The sequence below is a fragment of the Aulostomus chinensis genome, chromosome 18 (assembly GCF_037954235.1).
Source record: "Aulostomus chinensis isolate RoL2024-O1b breed Wild chromosome 18, RoL_Achi_v1.0, whole genome shotgun sequence".
NCBI lineage: Eukaryota > Metazoa > Chordata > Actinopteri > Syngnathiformes > Aulostomidae > Aulostomus > Aulostomus chinensis.
In genome coordinates this window covers 3,165,293-3,183,693 of record NC_141337.1, presented here as the reverse complement: position 1 = coordinate 3,183,693, position 18,401 = coordinate 3,165,293, and the positions used below count along the sequence as shown (strand labels likewise).

Sequence of the window (18,401 nt, the reverse complement as noted above, 5' to 3'; positions counted from 1 at the left end):
GTAAACGTTGTGGGAGGTTCCTCTCTTCTTGTTTTGTTTTTTTTTGTTGTTTTTTTTTGTTTTTTTTTTTTATTCTGGGATTTAAAATTTCAGGGATACACTGTACGTTATCTGTCTTCCAAATTCTTGTGTATGGCTTAAAACTTCTTGTCAGGCAATACAATCAAAAAATAATAATAATACAATAATAATAATCCAGGCAGGTCGACCCGTGTGCATGTCCAACAAATCTGTTTCCTCTCCATCTGTGCTTGCATAGCAAAATCATGCCATCATCTCGATTGTTGCGGGGATTTTTGGGGGGGGGGGGGGGGGGTCAACGGAACCAGTGTTCGCAAATCACATTTTTACACATCTGCCACGTTCACTGCACGTCCCACTTGATGGCCATGTGTCCATGTGATACATTTGTTTAGACTGACGCCTGCTGACAGAAGAGGTGTACTGTTAAACCCAGGTTTAGAGCTTTTGGGGGTTTTGATTGTTTGTTTTTTTAAAGGTTTCCCTCTTCAAATCACACCCAGGATGATATATTTACACCAAAACACCATCAGTGTAATACGCCTGTCGGCCTGCAAACCAGATTTCACGTTAATAACATTTAAAAAAAAGAGAGAGGAGTTCTAAATGAAAAGCTGGGCAGGCTGCAAGGAATCCAGAACAGAACAGAACGTTGTAGTTGTTGGTACAACAACAACAACAACAAAAGTGGCGGGAGAAAAAAAATGTCAACTACAAAATAGAAAGCAGCGTGAATAGATTGCGATCACAGTCCATTTAGGGTATCGTTGTTTTTTTTTGTGGTTGAATTTTTTTGGGGGGCATTTATTTCATCTTTCATTGCAGTCCTCTCAGACGACAACGGTTTCAGTTTAAATTGTTTAACATCGTGTAGCATCCAGCTATAATCTACCAACACTGATACAATGCAATGATGAACCGAAAAAAATTACACCTGAATGTTAAAGGTGACGTTTGTAAATATTGAAAGAAAAAGAAAAAAGGAAGGAAGAAGCAGCAGCAGCTCGTACCGGTCCGGCCTGTAACACCGCCTAGCACCTCAGGGGGCTTTCTACTGGAGGGCAGAGGAGCAGTGTCTCTCATCTGAGCTCAGCGTCTCTGCAACGAACTCTGAATTTATTCATTGTTTAACCTGCATCTACTTGCACAAGCTAGTTTGAATGACTCCTGGACCGTTCATCGCATGAGGAAATGTCACACAAGAACGAGCAGAACCAGAGCCTTGTAACGGAACGAGTGCGCTGAGGTCAATCCTCCGCTAAGGACCATGTTTGGAAAGTAATATATTACTAATTTCTTCACTTGGACACCTCCACGTTCTTTTAATACCCTGCCGCCTGTCCGGCTTAGAGTTCAGAAAGCAAGATCATTTTTCAAAGTTACAAAGTTTCCCTTTGAAGTGGTTTACAAAAGTAAATGGTTAAAGAAATCAGTTCAAGTTCGGTTCCACTCTTCCAGTCTTGATTTCAACATGGCCCAGCTTCAACGATGCAGGCCTTTTCGTGACCCTCCCCCTCGACTTCTGTGTAACCAGGCTGCTGCTTCTTAAACTTAAAGGATGGCCAGTAGTTCTTGCGTCGCTGGGAGAAAGAAAGAAGGGGGGTGTCAAATAAGAAAACGTGTTTAATATGCAAAAAGAGTCCAAATTCAGTCAAGACGTGCTTACCTGGATCAGGTAAAGTGGCGATGCAGCAGAAGGGTGGTAGTTTATGAAAAGAGCCACAAGAATCAGAGCCAAGAGTAACACCAGAGCAGCTGCTATACCGGCGATCACGCCAGTGTTCGCCCAGGCATCACCCTTGGTAGGGGAATCTTTCTTCACTTCTGTACAAACACAATCTCATTGTCTTTATCATTATTATTATCATTGTCATGATTATTATTCCTCCATTTAGCTTAAATTTACAGCATTGGCTCATACAAGTATTAACTCACTACTGCCTGTCTTGAATACATGACGGTTGTCATTATCTAAAAATTGACAGAAGCACAGGAATTTAGTTCTGCTCAAGTTGCATGAAGCGTTTGTTGGCTTTACATTTTTCTGACACACACACACACACGCACACACACACACACACACACACACACACACGCACAAACAACAACTCGGTCTCACCATCACGCGTGCAGCCATTTTGTTTAGAAGAGGTCACATCCTCGGTCTCTGGTGCAATGGAGTTTTCATCCCGGGAGTAATCCTCACAGGTTGCATCTTTGCTCTGTCCGGCAGATAAAGTCACACTGTGATACACCAATAACAGAGTATCAACATTTATTCATTCTTGACAACAAGCTGCACCTCTTCTGAACAGGAGTAGTCCATCCATTCCTGTCTGTGTCGATCCATACCATCCGAACACCTTAAACACACAAAGTATACATTAGTAGCAGTTTAAAGCTTCGCGTAGTGAACGGTGGCGGATGGGTAGGCTAGTATTCCTATCATTCAGAACAGTTTTTTGCCTATAACAGAGGCTGTGCACATTAGTTATGGCAAACCAAGATCCTAAACTTTAAGAACTGGAATGTACAGAAGGCGGAACGCACAAGCTCGAGGTATGCTAACCTGCCCATCCACTGCCATTCATTGCGCTAAGCAAGCGAGTGCTAAGTCAGTCTCTGTGAGGCAGACCTGGGGGGAAAGAACAGACTCCACCCTCTTGTCTGGCTAAGGTGGCGCATGGCAAATAAGTGCCTCTCCTCTAAAATTGACTTGTTCTTTCAAAACCTGCTTAATTTTAAGCAGCAAGTAACTCAGCTCACCTCTGGAGCACGTGACACCAACTGCAGCCAGAGGTGAGGTTGGATGAGAGGCAGAGGTCACAGCTGTCGTGTTGCAGGCACGCTGAACAGAGGGAATCAGGTAACATGTAGAGCGTTTGACTCGGGTGTTGTTTTTAATATGATAATAAAAATATCAATAATTGTACATTTTATTTAATAAGCACTTTTCTAGAAACTCCAAGATGCTTTACAGAGAACAGGTGTATCGATGCAGACATGGACATTTTTCTCTTACTGGGCAACGCAGTGAACTCAACAGCGGAGTAGTTGGTGATCTTTGTAGTATTTATCTCAATCCGGTGGTACTCGTAAATAGTCTGTCGTTTGGAGCCTGTGTGAGCGATAAAGCGGGTCAGCAGAATACGAAATGGTTTGGCACATTGTATCCAAGACAAGAGGAATAGCATCACTGTGAACCTGCCAACTGAGGAGATGGTGACGTGACCATGAAGGCATCAGACAGTCCCGCCTTCACTGGATGCTCAGCCGAGCCGATCACATCAGGTGTTAATGGTATCTGGTGAAAAGACAAAAAGAACCACTCATATGTGAAAATGTAAGGAGAGCGAACGCATGTGGTGAAGTCTTCCTCTCAGAGTGGAGGTGTGTCTCACATCTCGGTAGCTAAATGTTATGGCTCCTGTTTTGTAAAGCGCCGCCTGAAAGGTGAAGGCCCCCTCTGACTCCCTGCCTGGAAGTCTAACGTGCTCCCACTGGACCACGAACACCTCACCTGGACAGAGTGAATTTAAACACAGTCAGACACCAAAGACGCAGCAGCATGTTAGCATATTAGACATAATCTCACCGCTATCCAGGTACTGCACCGTGGAATCTTTGGAGTAGCTGGGATCAAAATTAGCCATCAGAGGGGCGATGTACTGTGTTGTGGTCAGCATACGGTGAGTTATGTCCCCAGTAAAGATAAACCCTTGGAATGGCCAGATGGACAAATATGTAAGATATTGCAAAACAGTTCTCAGCGGTACATATGCAAGAAAGGTCACTTGAACATCTGTTGGAAAATCCAAATATACCTCCTGTTGCTATGGTAATCTGCCTCAGGTAATGTCCGTAAAAAGGGAAGTCAAACGACAGGGCAACCCTCTGCAACAAGAGAAAATAGGTGAGAGGCAGAGAAGAGGTTCGGTGTCTAAAATCGACCTTTTTAACAATTCAACATGGAACCAATCAGATTAGCAAGTTTGCAGCTTCCGCTTTTGAGATTACGTTTTCTTTCCAGCAGTGCTTAAAAAAAAATAGCTCTCAAAGGAGGAGAGAGGTATCATAGGATGGTGAGAAACAGTAATCTCTTCGGGGAAAGTTACCTGCATACATTCTGTTCATTTTGAGCATCAAACTTGACCGTCAGCTCCACATGCAGGCTTTAGTTTAAAGGTGTGTGTGTGTCACCTTTGTCTCCATCTTCTGGCAGTGAAAGTAATTGCAATCAAGTATTCACATGGGCTGACATCACAGGCCCTGACGCAGCCAATTCCACCGTCGGCTGTAAACCGGTGAATCAGTTCTTTTGATCATCACTCAGCCCCTGCACCATGATTGATTTCACTGTCAGGATTGGATTCATTTGGTCTGACAACTTTTGGGAAGCCTTGATGAGTAATGGCATTTATTTCTTTGTCCACTTCAAAGTTAGCAGAGAGCGAACAGGAGGAAGCCAGCTCAGCCAGCGAGAGTCTCTGGTACTGTGTACGGTCTATCTCACAGCAAGAGCTTGGATGTAAGAAACATCCATCCATCCATTTTCTACCTCTTATCCTGTTAAGGGCGGTGGGGGTGGAGCCTATCCCAGCAGCCTTCATGTGAGAGGCGGGGTTCACCCTGGACAGGTCACCAGTCCATGGCAGGGCCAACACATAGAGACAGACAACCATTGGCTCTCCCAGCCACGCCTACAGTCAATTTAGTGTCTGGATTATCCTGGTCCCTCTTGATGTCTTTGGACTGTGGAGGAAGCTGGAGTACCAGAGAGAACCCACGCAGGAACAGGGAGAACATGGAGACTCACCCAGAAAGACCCCGTGCTCCAGCCGGGGCTCGAACTTGGAACCTTCTAGCTGTGAGGCGACAGTGCTGACCACTGCACCACCGTGCCGCCCATAAGAGACATTAATTTATATGAAAATGTGATGCTCAGCGTTCAAAACTGAAAGTCTACATGGACCGTTAGTGTACTTTAAAAGATGGTGGAATGCTAAAGTATCAGCTGATAAAGACCTCGTTTTTTTTTCTTTTTTTACACTGATGTTGGCGGAGGTGTGATTTCCTGAAGCCTGGTCCTCATACTGTTTAATTCTCGGGAAACATACACAGACCTTGGCTTGAGGTTTGTGCTCTAGGAAACTTTTAGTTGTTCACTTTGCATAACAATTGGACAATTACAGAGACGTTGACCCAGAGGTGTTTCGATCTGCAAGGCAAACGCCTGGGACTCGCCCCTCACTGTCATATCACTTGGCCTTATCATGACTTGTGTATAGTTTCTGAAAAGGACTATGCTCTTGTGCGAAGCAGCAGAGTCTGCAGTCTCCTTTACAGGCAACCTGTCTGTCCTGAACATTTTGTTCCCAATACACGGCCTGATGCAACTTTATCAATGATCTTGTTCAAACAAAGACACAACTTGGCTGTGTGGGAGCAGGTCATCAAGGTTACCGGGGGTGAACTTGCCAAAACAGATCAGCTAAAAACAACCACAGAACCCCAATGTTGTTATTTTGTTGTTTTTTTTAAATCCACAGTGTCGCTGTCATGATCACGAAGGCAAACCCCTCTGTAGCCCCTGACAAAGATATTTCCAGCTTTATTATGATAATGTACCCAAGAGAAACCCGCCTTAGGGATTTTTATTCTTATCTTAGCTGTATGTGTCGTACAGGTGCAGGGTGTTGAGCAACAGAGGTCGAGGCCAGGCAGGTGTTGACAGCCTCTGGCAGGCCGGCGGCTCTCTTGGCACGAACCAACATTTCCCAGTCCCTTAGCTCCCCTGGCAAGTGTGACCTCATGTTTCGGAGCGAATTCCACCCTGGTCTGCTCTCACATTTAATAGGAAGGACAAAATCTCAGTGAGAGATTATCTAGACGTTCTGTTGCCTCTCCTCCTCCTTATCTGGGTCTCAGATTGTATTGCTTTCATTACTGTTCTTTTTACTTTGGTGATTTTATTGTGTACCAATTGAATGGCATGAATATTTGCAACACTGGGTGACAGCTGAGTCAACCGAATTTTATGTGACTGATGAACTGCAATGGCACTTCCCTGAAGGGATAAATAAAGTTGTTTGAATTGAATTAAATTGACTTACTAATAATATATATATATATATATATATATATATATATATATATATATAGGCTCAGCGATAACATCAATCTATAAAGAATTTGACCTCAACAAAGCAGCATGTTTTATATTAGTTTGAATACAATATTTGATTAGATTTAAAACTCATTGGAACCAGACAGTTCTGCTGCACCGTCTCTATATTCCATTAGGATCAACCACCACAACAGAACAGACACGTTCTTCTCGCGTATGTTGTAACTGTTCTTCAGGGGTCTTTTGATCTGCTCTTACATGCTCCACCACTGATACCTCCAATGCTAACAATGTCCTGCTTTTTATTGGCCTGGTAAAATACAATACGTATTCATATTTTGTGGCTGAATTACAAAGACAACCAGAGGAGCACTCTGGAGCGCAGACCTCTGCCAAAGTCCATGAACAATTTCTTGAGAAATCAGTGACACTGTCCAGAGACACGAGTCAGTACATGTTGAATATTTTTATTCAAATAATCACTGTTTGATTGACAGATTGGTGTTTGAGTGCACTAAGGGAAAGCAGCAGCAGTGTGCTTATTCTCAGGGTAAATTGGACCCATCAGTGACTCCGGGTCATTTCACAAAGTAATCCATGATCAGACAATGTGTTTTAACAATAACAAACAGACGTTAGATTGACAGAAATGGCATGTTCTGTAGTTTAGGTTACCGGAACGCCACTGCAGGGATAAGCTTGCCAATGGGCGACTATTTCACTCGGCATTCTCCACCCCTCCACTTAGCTAGAGCAACGATTTGGAGTGTGTAATAAGGCCCGCCTGCTCAGTTTAGTGAATATCTGTAAAGATATGAAACAAATGTGTTTGCGAAATTCTTGCATGGACCATCGATGCATCCTGCACAGGCAAATTTGAGTTATTTCTCAAATAAGAGGTTGTTTTTTTTTTCCTGTCCACATTGTTATTTTTCAAGCAATGGGATCAGATCAGTCTTGTCCTGACGTCAGCAACCTGTGTACAAACACAAAGGGTTGCCAACCCAGACGCAATCTGCATAGGCCAATAATCTGATTTAGGCTGGCAGCCTGAACAAGGCCTTGGAGAGGACAGCTGAGATGGTCCAACTGCAGTTAGCAGTTGCCGTGGTGACGCTAACTTCTTAGCCGAAACGGAAACAGAGAAGGACGCTGCTGAGAGACACCCCTCAAACTCCGGCTTCAATACAGAGTATTTGAATCTGCACGGTTTTTCTCACGTCCAGACAGAGGACGTGGGTGGGTGAAAACATGACCTCCTTAACTGAGGTAATAACAGTGTGTGTGTGTGTGTGTGTGTGTGTGTGTGTGTGTGTGTGTGTGTGTGTGTGTGTGTGTGTGTGCGCGCTCACCACAGCCTGTTTGTACGAATTTGACAAGATTCCATGGACTCTAACTTGGCCGTGCCGGGCGTCATTCATGTCTACCCATAGTTCCTGTGTGCGCTGGTCCTCAGGGCCAAAGCTACGCCATGTGTAGTACTTGCCAGAATCCTCCTTCCAGACAGAAAAAAAAGAGATTGTAATGATGTGACTGTGTTAACAGAGTGTGTCATCCAGGCAGCGAGAGTTCACTCCAAGCACAGCTGAACCATATGTTTGTCATACGCTTGTCCAAGTGAGTGGAAAATACATTTCACTTTCCAAAAGAGGGCAGTGTTTAACTCCAACTAAAACAAATCAAACTTGTCAAAATTTAAACACATAACATGTGCCACAAACCATTACAGTCACGTAAAAGACTGTGGCACAGACGGCACTCACCACTACGCGGGTCATATTGTCTGGCAAGGTTTCAATGGTTACTCCTCCACCCAGGACTGCTCTACTTATCCTGGCACGGCCTGAAGATGTCTTCTGGGACGTGTGAGCATGACTGTCGCCTGTGGTGGAATCCTTGGGCTGCTGTGAGGTCACGATGTCCCAATTATCTGTCCAAATTAATGCATATCACGTTAGTACGTTGTAACGGTCATCGTACATAAGCACATAACGAGCATTATGGGATGTGATGCATGAGCATAAATCAGCTCAAATATGCCACATGCTGCTGCCAGCAAGCATTTCAGATGCCACTTCAGTTCAGACTCATGTGAATTATGTTTACGGATGTGGCTTTAAGAATAACTATTTTCTTTAGAAATGACAAGCCTTAGCCATGAGAGCATCGGTGGCGTTTTCGGAGGAAACCCTCAAATCCTTGTCAACCATATTTGGTAAACAAACTTGGAGGTTGGTAGGTTTAGTTTCAAGGTTTTTGGAGTTTCAATCGATGACTTTTCTTTCCTTCAAGCCACCGACCCCCATCACGGCTCACTAAGGGTTACTTTCTAGTGGATGTTGAGAGTTTATTTAAGCAGCGTATAGTGATTTACTACGGCGTACATAAAATGCATGACTGCGGGTACATTTATACTGTGACTTGGACTTGAACTGTTCAGACATTTTGTTCCGAAGCTTGCAGAACCAATCACAGATCCTCTAGAAAGCCTGAATAAACAGGAAGTGGTCATTCCAATGGCTCGACACGGTCATTTGCTCATTCATTAGCGACAACTAGATAAAACTAATACAGCACATAAATATCAATCATCCCTCGCTGGACTTTTACAAAGATCTGTTGTATGGACTGTGAGATAGATGTGGTAACGACATCACCATTTTCAAGGCCTTTTTTCACAGCTGCTATTTTGACATGTCAAAGCAGGTAAACACAGGGCGGTTTGATGTAATTAGTGTGTTTGGTGTGTCACCCTGGATCTTGCATTACTCTGCATTAATTTGTTTACCTAATTAATTATCAAGTGTGTGTATTTCTAAACATTGCCTTACTTTTGGTTTAAAAAAAAGTCCATATACTAATATGCGCGTTACTTATTTCTTGTACTGGGATGTCTGGTGATGTTTATTTTGCTGTGAGGGTTTGCAGAATAAGAATTTCATTGTCCAGATGTCTCTTGTACAAAGGGCAACAAAGATTGAATTGAAATGTTACGTTTCTTAAGACTTTTTTTTTTCTTGGACGATCGTGGAGTGAGTCATATTCAATCAAATCACACAATTAAACATACTACAACAACTCATAATACTTTGAAGCGGGTTTTAAGCATCGCTCACATTTGTCAGGTGGTCTCGACTAGGGTTATTTTGTTGCGTCTTTTAAAGTACATTACGGGACACGATATGACGTCACGCACACTATAAAAACCCCCGGGAAAGCGCTCCATCTCCGGCGGGGTCGCGCCTAACCCTAAATCAGGGCGTACTCCTGTACTCACCGCTTGCTGTTTTCTCTCGCTAGCTTTCAGCAAGTTACAGGAGGACTCGTAATGGACGCTGGGATCACTAAAATAAAAAAAGCTAAGCGACCGACTCCGTCACGTTCAGTTTCCCGTCAGAAACACCGTGAACGTCCGGCCGTGGTCAGCTAGGCTGCCGCGAAGAGTTCGTCTCTGCTGCCCCGGTGTCGGCTTGTCGGGACTGTTTGCAACTGAACAGATAAAACTGAGCCGGGCGACTCTCCCGGACCTCTCAGTAGTCCGGTCAGGGAGCCTCAGCTCAAACACGAGCTAACGGACTCTTTAACCGTTGACTTTCACCGCGTAGGGTTGCTAGAGCTAGCAGTGGTGGAGGAGCTGCAAGCTAAGCTGGCTAGTCGCACCCAGCAGCTGCAGGAAACTCCTCAGAGTTGGATGAACTTTCAACAAAGCAGAAAAACTGGATGAAGGGGAATGTGATACTTATGAGTTTTGGCAGGTTAAAAATAAATGCGAGCAGGAAGCTCAGCAGCAGCACAAGCACAAAGTGTCCTGGACAACCCGGTTTTTCAACCTCATGTTTGCAAGCTCACCCTTTCCAGATTGGATTATTTGTCTTAACTTCATGATTAAAATGTTAAGTGGGACACCAGCACTTGAAAGTTAAAGTTTTAAAGAAAGAATAAAATAAACTTAATTTACCACAACCTTTTTCGTTTCTGGTTTGGTTCTTCACTTTTAACGTGTGTAAAACACCGACGTCCACAATTTCATCAAGCTCTTCCTACAAAGCGTCCCAATCTCCAGGGAGGCAGAACACAGCAAAGTGGCGACCAACCTCGTCTTCAGCAGTAAACCCAAAAGGAAATGGAAAAAAAACACACCAGGCAAACCAGAGGGTCGACATTTAAACTGCTACTGGACACGAGAGTTGCTCGCCTGAAAACTAAAACTACATTAGCTGCATGATGCCGGTAGCTCGCCCATGAGAAACAAAACAGCGGAGTAGGTTAAAGGTCCCTGCCACCTGTGCCAGTGAGCGCCACCTGGTCAGTCTCACAGGTGACATTCAACCTGCTTCCCAGAAGTTCCCAAAAACTTGCCACGGCTGGTTTCTACTGGGATTCTCCCAGTTCAATGAGTTTTTCCAGTGAAAGTGGCGGCATTTAAAAAAAAAAAATTATTGCATTTGTGAAACAATTTACTCTTGACATAGCAGGTATTTTACCCCACTTAGTGAGTTGATATTTTATGCCAGAAGATGCATATTTAAACATGTAGATGACCCGCAACAGAATCTTTGACGACTCTCCCTCAGTGCGGAGGCTTGAAAGAAGCCCACTGGAGGAGGTGAGGGTGGACACGTTCAAAGTGAGCGGGTGTACGGTTGGTAAATGGTTTTAATAAAGACTTTCACAACCCCACACGTTTGTCAAATGAACTCTCATCCCCTCCGAGCCAACCAAACCCACAACATTTCACAACATGAGGACCGCGCTTTTTTCCAGGTGTTCAACTCGAACGACCTCAATCAGAGGAAACTCCATGCTATAAAACCATGTAACAATGTCAGCTGTTTTATTTATTTTTTATCTATTTTGGTGGTTTATTCCAAATTTGACAGACTATTTTTTTAACCAAGTGGCCATCGGGGACCCTGGAGTCAGTCAGAGCGTTGCCTTGACAGGAGAACTGGATGATTAACAAAATGAAATCCAAAATGATTGAATCTGGCCACAGTCTTTAAGCGTCTCTAAACAAATTAATGCCGACACCCACCCAACCAGGGAGAAGCGCCAGTTGATGTTGGTTTGATGCCTGCATTTCTGAGTGTGGGAGAGAAAGATGGAGCTATCGATCCTTCAGCTGGGTCTCGTGCCAAACCCCCGGCCTGAGCTGGCTGGTGAGATCTCCTCCAGCGTTCCTCTGAACCCTCACGCCACGCAGCCATCAAAACACCGCGTCACCGAACGTGTCTGAAATGACAACCCCAGCCTCTTGACCTCATTTGGGTGTTTATTGTACTCATTCACGAGTGTTCCTCCCCACCCTTTGATTCAATTAAGTGGTGTGTCAGAGCATTTGGGGCATATTCAACCTAGATTCTTCAGCGACGGATCCACCCTGTTATGAGGTAAGACAAAGAACTCACGCGCTCGCGTCTGTTGAGGTCGACAGCAGATAAAAAAGATCCTGGTTTATAAAAGCAGGGAGGGGCGCAGACACTGAATATGAAGTTGTGGCTTATAATATCGGCTCAGGCCATCGGTCCCCCGGCCAGAGGTTTCAAAATCACTGACAGATAACCAAAACAGTGAGATAGGAGTCAGATTGTCTGTCCACCAAAGTGAAAAATACAATTCCTCTCCATTCAAGCCCACACATGAATTATTCACTGGAGCCTGAGCTCTCGTCCCGCCTGGTGGTTACTTACTTTTCTTTGAACTCTTACAAAATAGTACAACCAGACGTAGGAAGATGCAACACCATTTTGAAAATTGTTTATTCTAACTCTGAGTCCCGTGTAATAAGTCAATGTTTTCTCCCATTTTTTTCAATGGTTTCCCTGCATTAAAAAAAAAAAAAAAGAAGCCCAAGTCCTGGATGTCGGAGTACAGCTTTGGTCCGTCGAACTCAGGGCTGCCTGGAGGGAGGGCCAGACGCGCCCCACCAGCAAGATGTTATGAACTAATAACAATAACACCTCGGCGTTTATCAGTTCAAAAAGGCATTCATTTTGTTTGCTGTAAATCTTTTTTTTTTTGTTGCTGTTTTCTTTGTTGAGAGGTAAAAATAACCTGTCTTGATTTGGGGATCCCCAATTTATTTATTTTTTGTTATCTCCCCCCCCCCCCACAATTTGATCAGGTGGCAGAGTGACACCACGCAGTACATTGGTCAGGTACTGCAGTTGTTCATGTACTAGAAGGCTGAAGTTAAGAAGTAAAACATTCGTGTCCTGCTGGTTCCGATGGCTTCGGTTACCTGAAACGTGCCGTATAAGTGAGTCAAGTGAGTCAAAGCTTGGACAATTATTGCATGGTGGCTACAACAATAATGCAACAAAAGAAGAAGTTCTCTTTACCAAACTTCTCAAATCTTTAAAACTGATTTCAGGTTCGTAGCTTGTCCTGCTGTGATACTGATAAGTTTGAGGTTTTGCCGTCTGCACTGACAGCTGCACAGTTTTGTATCTACAGACTTCCTATGATACGGTCTTCTTCTTATAACTTAAATAATAAATGATTATGAAAACAGTCCCAGATTGTTTTTGCGAGCCTTTTACAGAAAAGACAGAGACAGGGCGGTGCCTCGCTCAGGAGATAACAGCTAAGTATGGATAATTGTCTTAACAGCTCACACATAAACGGAGTCGGTGAGCCAGAGGAAAAACAACTCTGGGTAAACGGCTCGTGGTCACAAACACGGATGAGGTTGAGTCTGTAGAGACCTCAGCCAAGGCGAGCAGCGCGGAGGTGAAGCATCGACTCCAGTTAGGTAAAACAGGAACCTCTCCTCCCTGTGAAAGGGCAGATGTTTGGCACGTAAAACTGACCTCTACCGGCTCTCTAGGCAGCGACCAAAACCACGACGTGGAGCTGCTTTCCTCTGTGAGTGGTCAGCGGAGTGAGCGGACACACCCTTCCTGAGCAGAGGCCCGAGGAGTTGGCCTTCACTCCTCATCATCACACACAATAAACATAGTTCATTTCAAGGCCAGCGGTTGACATACAAATGTGCAGCTCCCTGGTGACCAACTCGCACTGTTATTCATTGATAGTATGGTGCCAACACAAAGAGCCAGTTTGAAAAAGTACATTGCATTTGAGAGAAATATGTGCGTATTTAAACTCTTCCACGTCCATTATGAAAAGTTGAGGGAGCTGATAAGAGATCGCCTCTCTTGGTATATACTTTGGCTGCGAGATGAGCTGACTACAACAGCTGTCACCGCGGTAACGGAGCTCTGCGTCGAAACCCTTTCATGACCAATGAATTCACAACATCCATAACAGGGAGCAACAAAACGTCCTACCTCACATTAAAACTACGAGTCCCACGGAGCACCAGAGCTGCCACAGAGAGAGAGAGACGATAGAGAACTTGTTCCCATGCTTTGAGATGTAACTCGTTCCCACACTTTAATCAGCGCGTGGCTGCAAGATGTAGGCTAACTTCAATTAGTTTGAGGCCAAAAAAATAATAATAAAAAAAAAAAACCTGTTCTAACAATTTGGTTAATTTGTGGCCACGAGATGTAACTCATCACTACGCTTTGTTTCATTTGCGGCCATGAAATAGGATTCTAACGAAGTTGTGGGAACAAGTTACCTCTCTGGGCCAGAAACGAATCAAAGCGTGGGGCAGACGACATCTCGTGGCCATCAATTCATGCAAGTGTTTCATCTTCCATCTCGTGGCCATCAATTCATGCAAGTGTTTCATCTTCCATCTCGTGACCTCAGAGTACCTTTTTTCTCAGACTCTGGCGCTCACAGGGGTTGAAGACAAGTGACCAGTCTCGTTAAGAAAAACACCGGCGCTCCGATCGCCTCATTTTTCTTCCGTTATGTTGAAATTAAAACTCCACACTCTTTAATTGCCTGACGACAAAAATGAAGGTCGGCATAGTTCAGGTCAAATCAACTTCCCAAACAACCGCTGTTACAAATTAAGCCGTGATTCATAGTTTTCTGTGCTGACACCTCTTTTTTTTTTCTCCAAAAACACAACTCTGTTGCGCTGTCACAAGTCAAATTGCAGATAATGGAGTCAGAACGGCCACAATTCATCCGTGTGAAGCGTTTCTTATTTTTCCTTTGCAATCTGTCAACTCACGCGGCTCCAAAAGCGTCTGGATCGACTTATTTGTTAGGCAAACATCTCTGCGAGGCGAGGACAAGAGGCCAATCAACAGAGGTCGCCACAGGGCACATGATACATTTTCATTTTGGGGGTCTGTGTTCTCGCAGCCTGATCCAGATGGTGTCTCTGAGGACCGAAGACTGAGCTGCATGTCACGCACACTGACAAGGCAGATAAGAGCGAGTTAGGAGAAGGAATGAGGGACGACGGATGATCTTTACAGAACTCTGCGGTGCTGTTTTAGCTGCAACGCGTCTCCTCAAGCAATCAATCTCTCCCGCAGCTTCATTGAAATAAATAGAACTGGCCGGGGATAAGAAAACACGTTCATCTCCCTCATCCACTTGCGCTTTCAGTTGTGTCAAGAAATTAAAGAGGCTGATAAATCTCCCTCTTCAACAGGCTCCTAAAGTTTAGTGCCTCCTCTACCAGGGAGGCAGAAAAACAGATCTAATTTTAAACCTGAGACAGGCTGTTTGTGGGCTGTTGTTTAGACTCAGTCGCATGCTTGTGGAATATGGTATTTTTATTGTACATTTTCTTGTAAACTGGGTCACTCACTTTTGTGCATAAAAAGAGAAGGGGCATGGCTTTCCCCTTTGCTGCTTCACAGGGATTTCTGCTCGAGTCCTGCGGTTTACAGTACGTTAAAATAGAAGCAGTTTCGACATGTAAGTTAAAGTGACATTAGACAACTTCTTTTGTTTTAACATGGCAGCTCTGCTTTGCCACGAGTCTCTGCAGAGAAAAGCCACGACTGATAGAGTTACTTTGGTATCTTAACGAGGTAATCAAACGGAGCAGGTTTGGTCTCAAAAAGTTCTTTGTTATTAAATACTTTTTGAGATGACAGTTATGTTCATGCGATTCCAAAAACTGTGTCTCCGGGGTGGGATTTCTCTGTTGGGAAGTCCCACCCAAGGATTAAAACAAAAGGAAGAAAAAATTGAAAAAAGAAAACAAACAAACAACCAAAAACTTGCGGATCCGCAAAGAAATATCTCAGATGTTCATAGGTAAGATCAAATTTGGCCTTTTTTTTACCTGCATAAATCAAAATTTTGTTGGTGTTGGAGCATCAGTGGTACAGGATAAAGGTACAAAAGCAACTCCATCAGTCCACAAAAACAAAGGAAAGATGTGAAAACGTTAGCATCTGGAATCTTCCTCCAGATACCGAATGGTGGAACGACTGCCAAGGCTTTGATGAAACCAAAAGCAACTTGTCTGGTCTTTGCAACAGCAGTGAAAACTACAGCACCACTTGAAAATGCTGGGGGGGTGGGGGGTGGAGGTGAGTGGCGGGGGGGGGTGGGTATTTTGTCGCTTGAATCAAGAAGAGAGTTCCAAATTCAGCAAAAGCAAACACATTTGCATGTAAAGTTTTTGTGCAGGCTTCGTGAGGTTAATTTAAAGGACCAGTGTGATAAAAGATACAATCAAAAACACACACAAAAAAAAAGAAGAAGAGGAGGAGGAGATGGGGCAGACAGGAGGCAGAAGAAGAACCGGCTCACCTGCAGGCTGTTGAACCCAAACTCTTGCCGACTCTGTTTGGGAGAGACAGAGGAGCAGCATCACCAAACTGAGACACATGTTATGAAGCAAAAGACAAAAAGATTAAAACTCTGACTCAAACGCGCTCCTCTCCTCTTCCCGTTTGGTTTCCTCTCTGCAAAAAAAAAAAAACAACCAAAAACCCCACTTCTCTCCGAATCCCACTTCCACCCGCCACTGCCTCCCTCTGAACCTCGCTCGCTCCTTGTTCTAACTACACCCTCTCTCTCCTCCCAGTGCTGTTCTTCTGTTTCCATGGTGATGGCAAAGCCACAAGGATCAGCTGATGAGAGAGGAGTCAATCCTCTGCAAGCTCTGGACATCTCTTTCTGTTTCCTAGATCTATAATTTATTTCCTTTTTTGGTGATTTTAGTGTCCGAAATCAAATTTAACCTCCTTTTCATTCGGAGTGACAAAATATAAATAGGTTCATCGGCTGGAGCTTGGCTGGACAGCAACTGGATGGCGCCTCCCTTTGGTCCAGACCAGCTGGATGAGCTGTGAGAAATGTGACAACTGAGATTAGTCACAGAGATGAAGTTGCTAACAATACCAGATTTATAATCAGTGCTGCTTATTGTATTACAAATTCCATCTCCAGGGCCCATAACATGTATGTGCCTCATTTCATGGCTCCTGTGGGACTAAAAAGAAGTTGTTTTGTTGCAGTTAAATTTACAGCGGTTATGTAAAACTTTTTTTTTGTGTGTGTGTGTGTTTGTTAAATAGTTAAACTGATGAAAAGTGCATTTTATGAGCCCTGTGGCCGACTCACCGCCACCTCACGTAGCCACTTTCATCGTTTGTGTCTGCGCTGGAAGCAAACGGGATCCTTTGGGAAAGGACATGTCAGCCGAGCATTCGGTGGATTCACAGCTGGAAAGGCGATCAGCGCCCATAATTCTATCCCTCAACACTGTCACAGCTGCAGGAGGTCTTGCTCTAAACAAACTAATAGAGAAGACATCTTTCCTATCTAACGACTGCATCATGAACGGCTCACGGGGTGGACTGACATGAATCCAGGCCAAAGCTGCCGCTCTGTGTTGATTCCTCATTTCATGTCTGTGACACTTATGAGGGAGAATATAAGCAGATGAAGAGAAATGTGCTTTTTAATTATGAAACTACATCAGATTTTATTTTATCATGTTGTCTGTGGGGGAATTAGTCCTAGTGCCACCTGGTGGTAACAAAAAAAATGCATGCAGGAACCTAAAGGAGCAAAAGAGCAAGTCCCAGGTGGAACTCACCAATTCTTGGCTGTTTCCCTGCAGATTTACCAGTCGGCGTTTCGTTGGGTTGTCTAGCCAACAATAATAATGTCAAACAGCTCGAGGAGTCAATGAATGAAAGCCTCAGAAGTACAGATAAGAGCTCAAAGGAGACCCCAGACTCAGAGGTCGCCAGCAGCTTAACCCCTCAGACCACCACACGCTAAAGAATCATTGACATGAAGAAATGACACCTGTCACAGCAGCCCACGAGCTGCCTGAAGGTGTCCTCCAGGCTTCCCTTCTCCATATACAATCAAAATATACAATATATATACCGGTATATAATATAAGGTTTCACCACCCTCTCACACTGACCTGTGCACGTCTCTCCTTGCTGCTTCAGTTTACCACTACCACTATACTACTATAATATTACTGCAACTCTTGTTTTTACTTTTATGTACAATGTGTGTTCTACAGTCTGCAGTCAGTGGGTGGACAGAGAGGTCACTGGAATGGAAGTATCTAATATTTCTCACGGGGAAAACACGAGAAAATATCAAGAAAATTCACATAGAAAAACAATAGTAGCGTGATGCGTGTGTTTTTCCTCCCTATAAATCATAAAATCACATACACAATTTGTTCCACTCGATGAGGATGTGAATTCTTTTTTTTTTTTCATTTGAAACGTTCTACGTCTCTTTATCCTGCGCTGAGAAATTGACCAAGAGGTCTAACAGCATTGAGAATTCCCGGTCGTCATGAACGTCTCCCGCACGGTGAACCGTGTCAGTTTATGCATTTACTTACCGGCTAAGATAACGTGGTGATAAAGGACGGAAAACAGAGAGGAACTTCATGCGTGGTCCTGTGTTGGTTTAGCAGAAGCCGAGCTAGTAAACTGGTTAAAGAACTCAGTGGTTAACCGGCAGGTTTTCTCCATGTTGGCGTCGGTTTGGGCCAAGGGGCACCAACGTACTGCTGCTAACAAAGCGTTAGCATCACCAGCTAACGCCCTATAGCTTTCTGAACATGTGACGCTACCATATCTATATTGTCGTGAAATGGTGAGAATGGCGCGGTCGATAAAGTTGTGGCTTACTCTAGCAATGAAAACTGTCGTTACCTGTGAGGTTGTCAATAATAAATACAAGTGGGAGGCGTTGGATTGCGTGCGGGGGTATAGCTCAGTGGTAGAGCATTTGACTGCAGATCAAGAGGTCTCCGGTTCAAATCCGGATGCCCCCTGAATACTTTTAAAAAGTCATGTTCTTTCTAGATATCTGAAATTTACTCTACCGTGACTCTTTGCTTCAGAAAACGTCAAACTTCTGTTCATACGTGAATTTGATT

General features: G+C 44.1%; 1 protein-coding gene and 1 non-coding gene across 7 annotated transcripts; one reads left to right on the top strand and one right to left on the bottom strand.

Annotated features, from left to right (window-relative positions):
• Nucleotides 1-6: 6 nt before the first annotated feature.
• Nucleotides 7-18,224, bottom strand: LOC147244695 (plexin domain-containing protein 1-like). 6 transcript variants are annotated; one of them, XM_086184653.1, is made up of 15 exons: nucleotides 18,175-18,224; nucleotides 15,788-15,820; nucleotides 7,912-8,078; nucleotides 7,501-7,644; nucleotides 3,846-3,915; nucleotides 3,617-3,739; nucleotides 3,423-3,541; nucleotides 3,226-3,325; nucleotides 3,044-3,139; nucleotides 2,788-2,869; nucleotides 2,324-2,384; nucleotides 2,141-2,243; nucleotides 1,957-1,992; nucleotides 1,688-1,845; nucleotides 7-1,601 (listed from the first exon to the last, which is right to left on the bottom strand). In XM_086184653.1, exons 3-15 carry the CDS (start codon nucleotides 7,924-7,926, stop codon nucleotides 1,488-1,490), a joined length of 1,221 nt encoding a protein of 406 aa, XP_086040779.1. In that variant the 5' UTR covers nucleotides 7,927-8,078; nucleotides 15,788-15,820; nucleotides 18,175-18,224; the 3' UTR covers nucleotides 7-1,487. The 6 variants fall into 6 exon arrangements, with proteins under 6 accessions (XP_086040779.1, XP_086040773.1, XP_086040775.1 ...); XM_086184647.1 differs by lacking the exon at nucleotides 18,175-18,224 and adding an exon at nucleotides 17,859-18,115 and having other exon boundaries at nucleotides 15,788-15,855; XM_086184649.1 differs by lacking the exon at nucleotides 18,175-18,224 and adding an exon at nucleotides 17,859-18,115.
• On the top strand, nucleotides 18,225-18,296 carry trnac-gca (transfer RNA cysteine (anticodon GCA)). The gene has a single exon. It is a non-coding gene; the product is annotated as a tRNA-Cys (tRNA).
• The last annotated feature ends 105 nt before the right edge of the window (nucleotides 18,297-18,401 follow it).

What these genes read in the sequence shown, in the direction of transcription:
- LOC147244695 (XM_086184647.1), bottom strand. Translation starts at nt 17,908, where the DNA reads ATGAAGTTCCTCTCTGTTTTCCGTCCTTTATCACCACGTTATCTTAGC. An exon ending in ACCATCTCCTCAGTTGGCAG is followed by an intron (nt 3,140 to 3,225) that starts GTTCACAGTGAT and finishes TCGCTCACACAG; the next exon opens with GCTCCAAACGACAGACTATT. An exon ending in TGGTGTCACGTGCTCCAGAG is followed by an intron (nt 2,385 to 2,787) that starts GTGAGCTGAGTT and finishes TGTGTGTTTAAG; the next exon opens with GTGTTCGGATGGTATGGATC.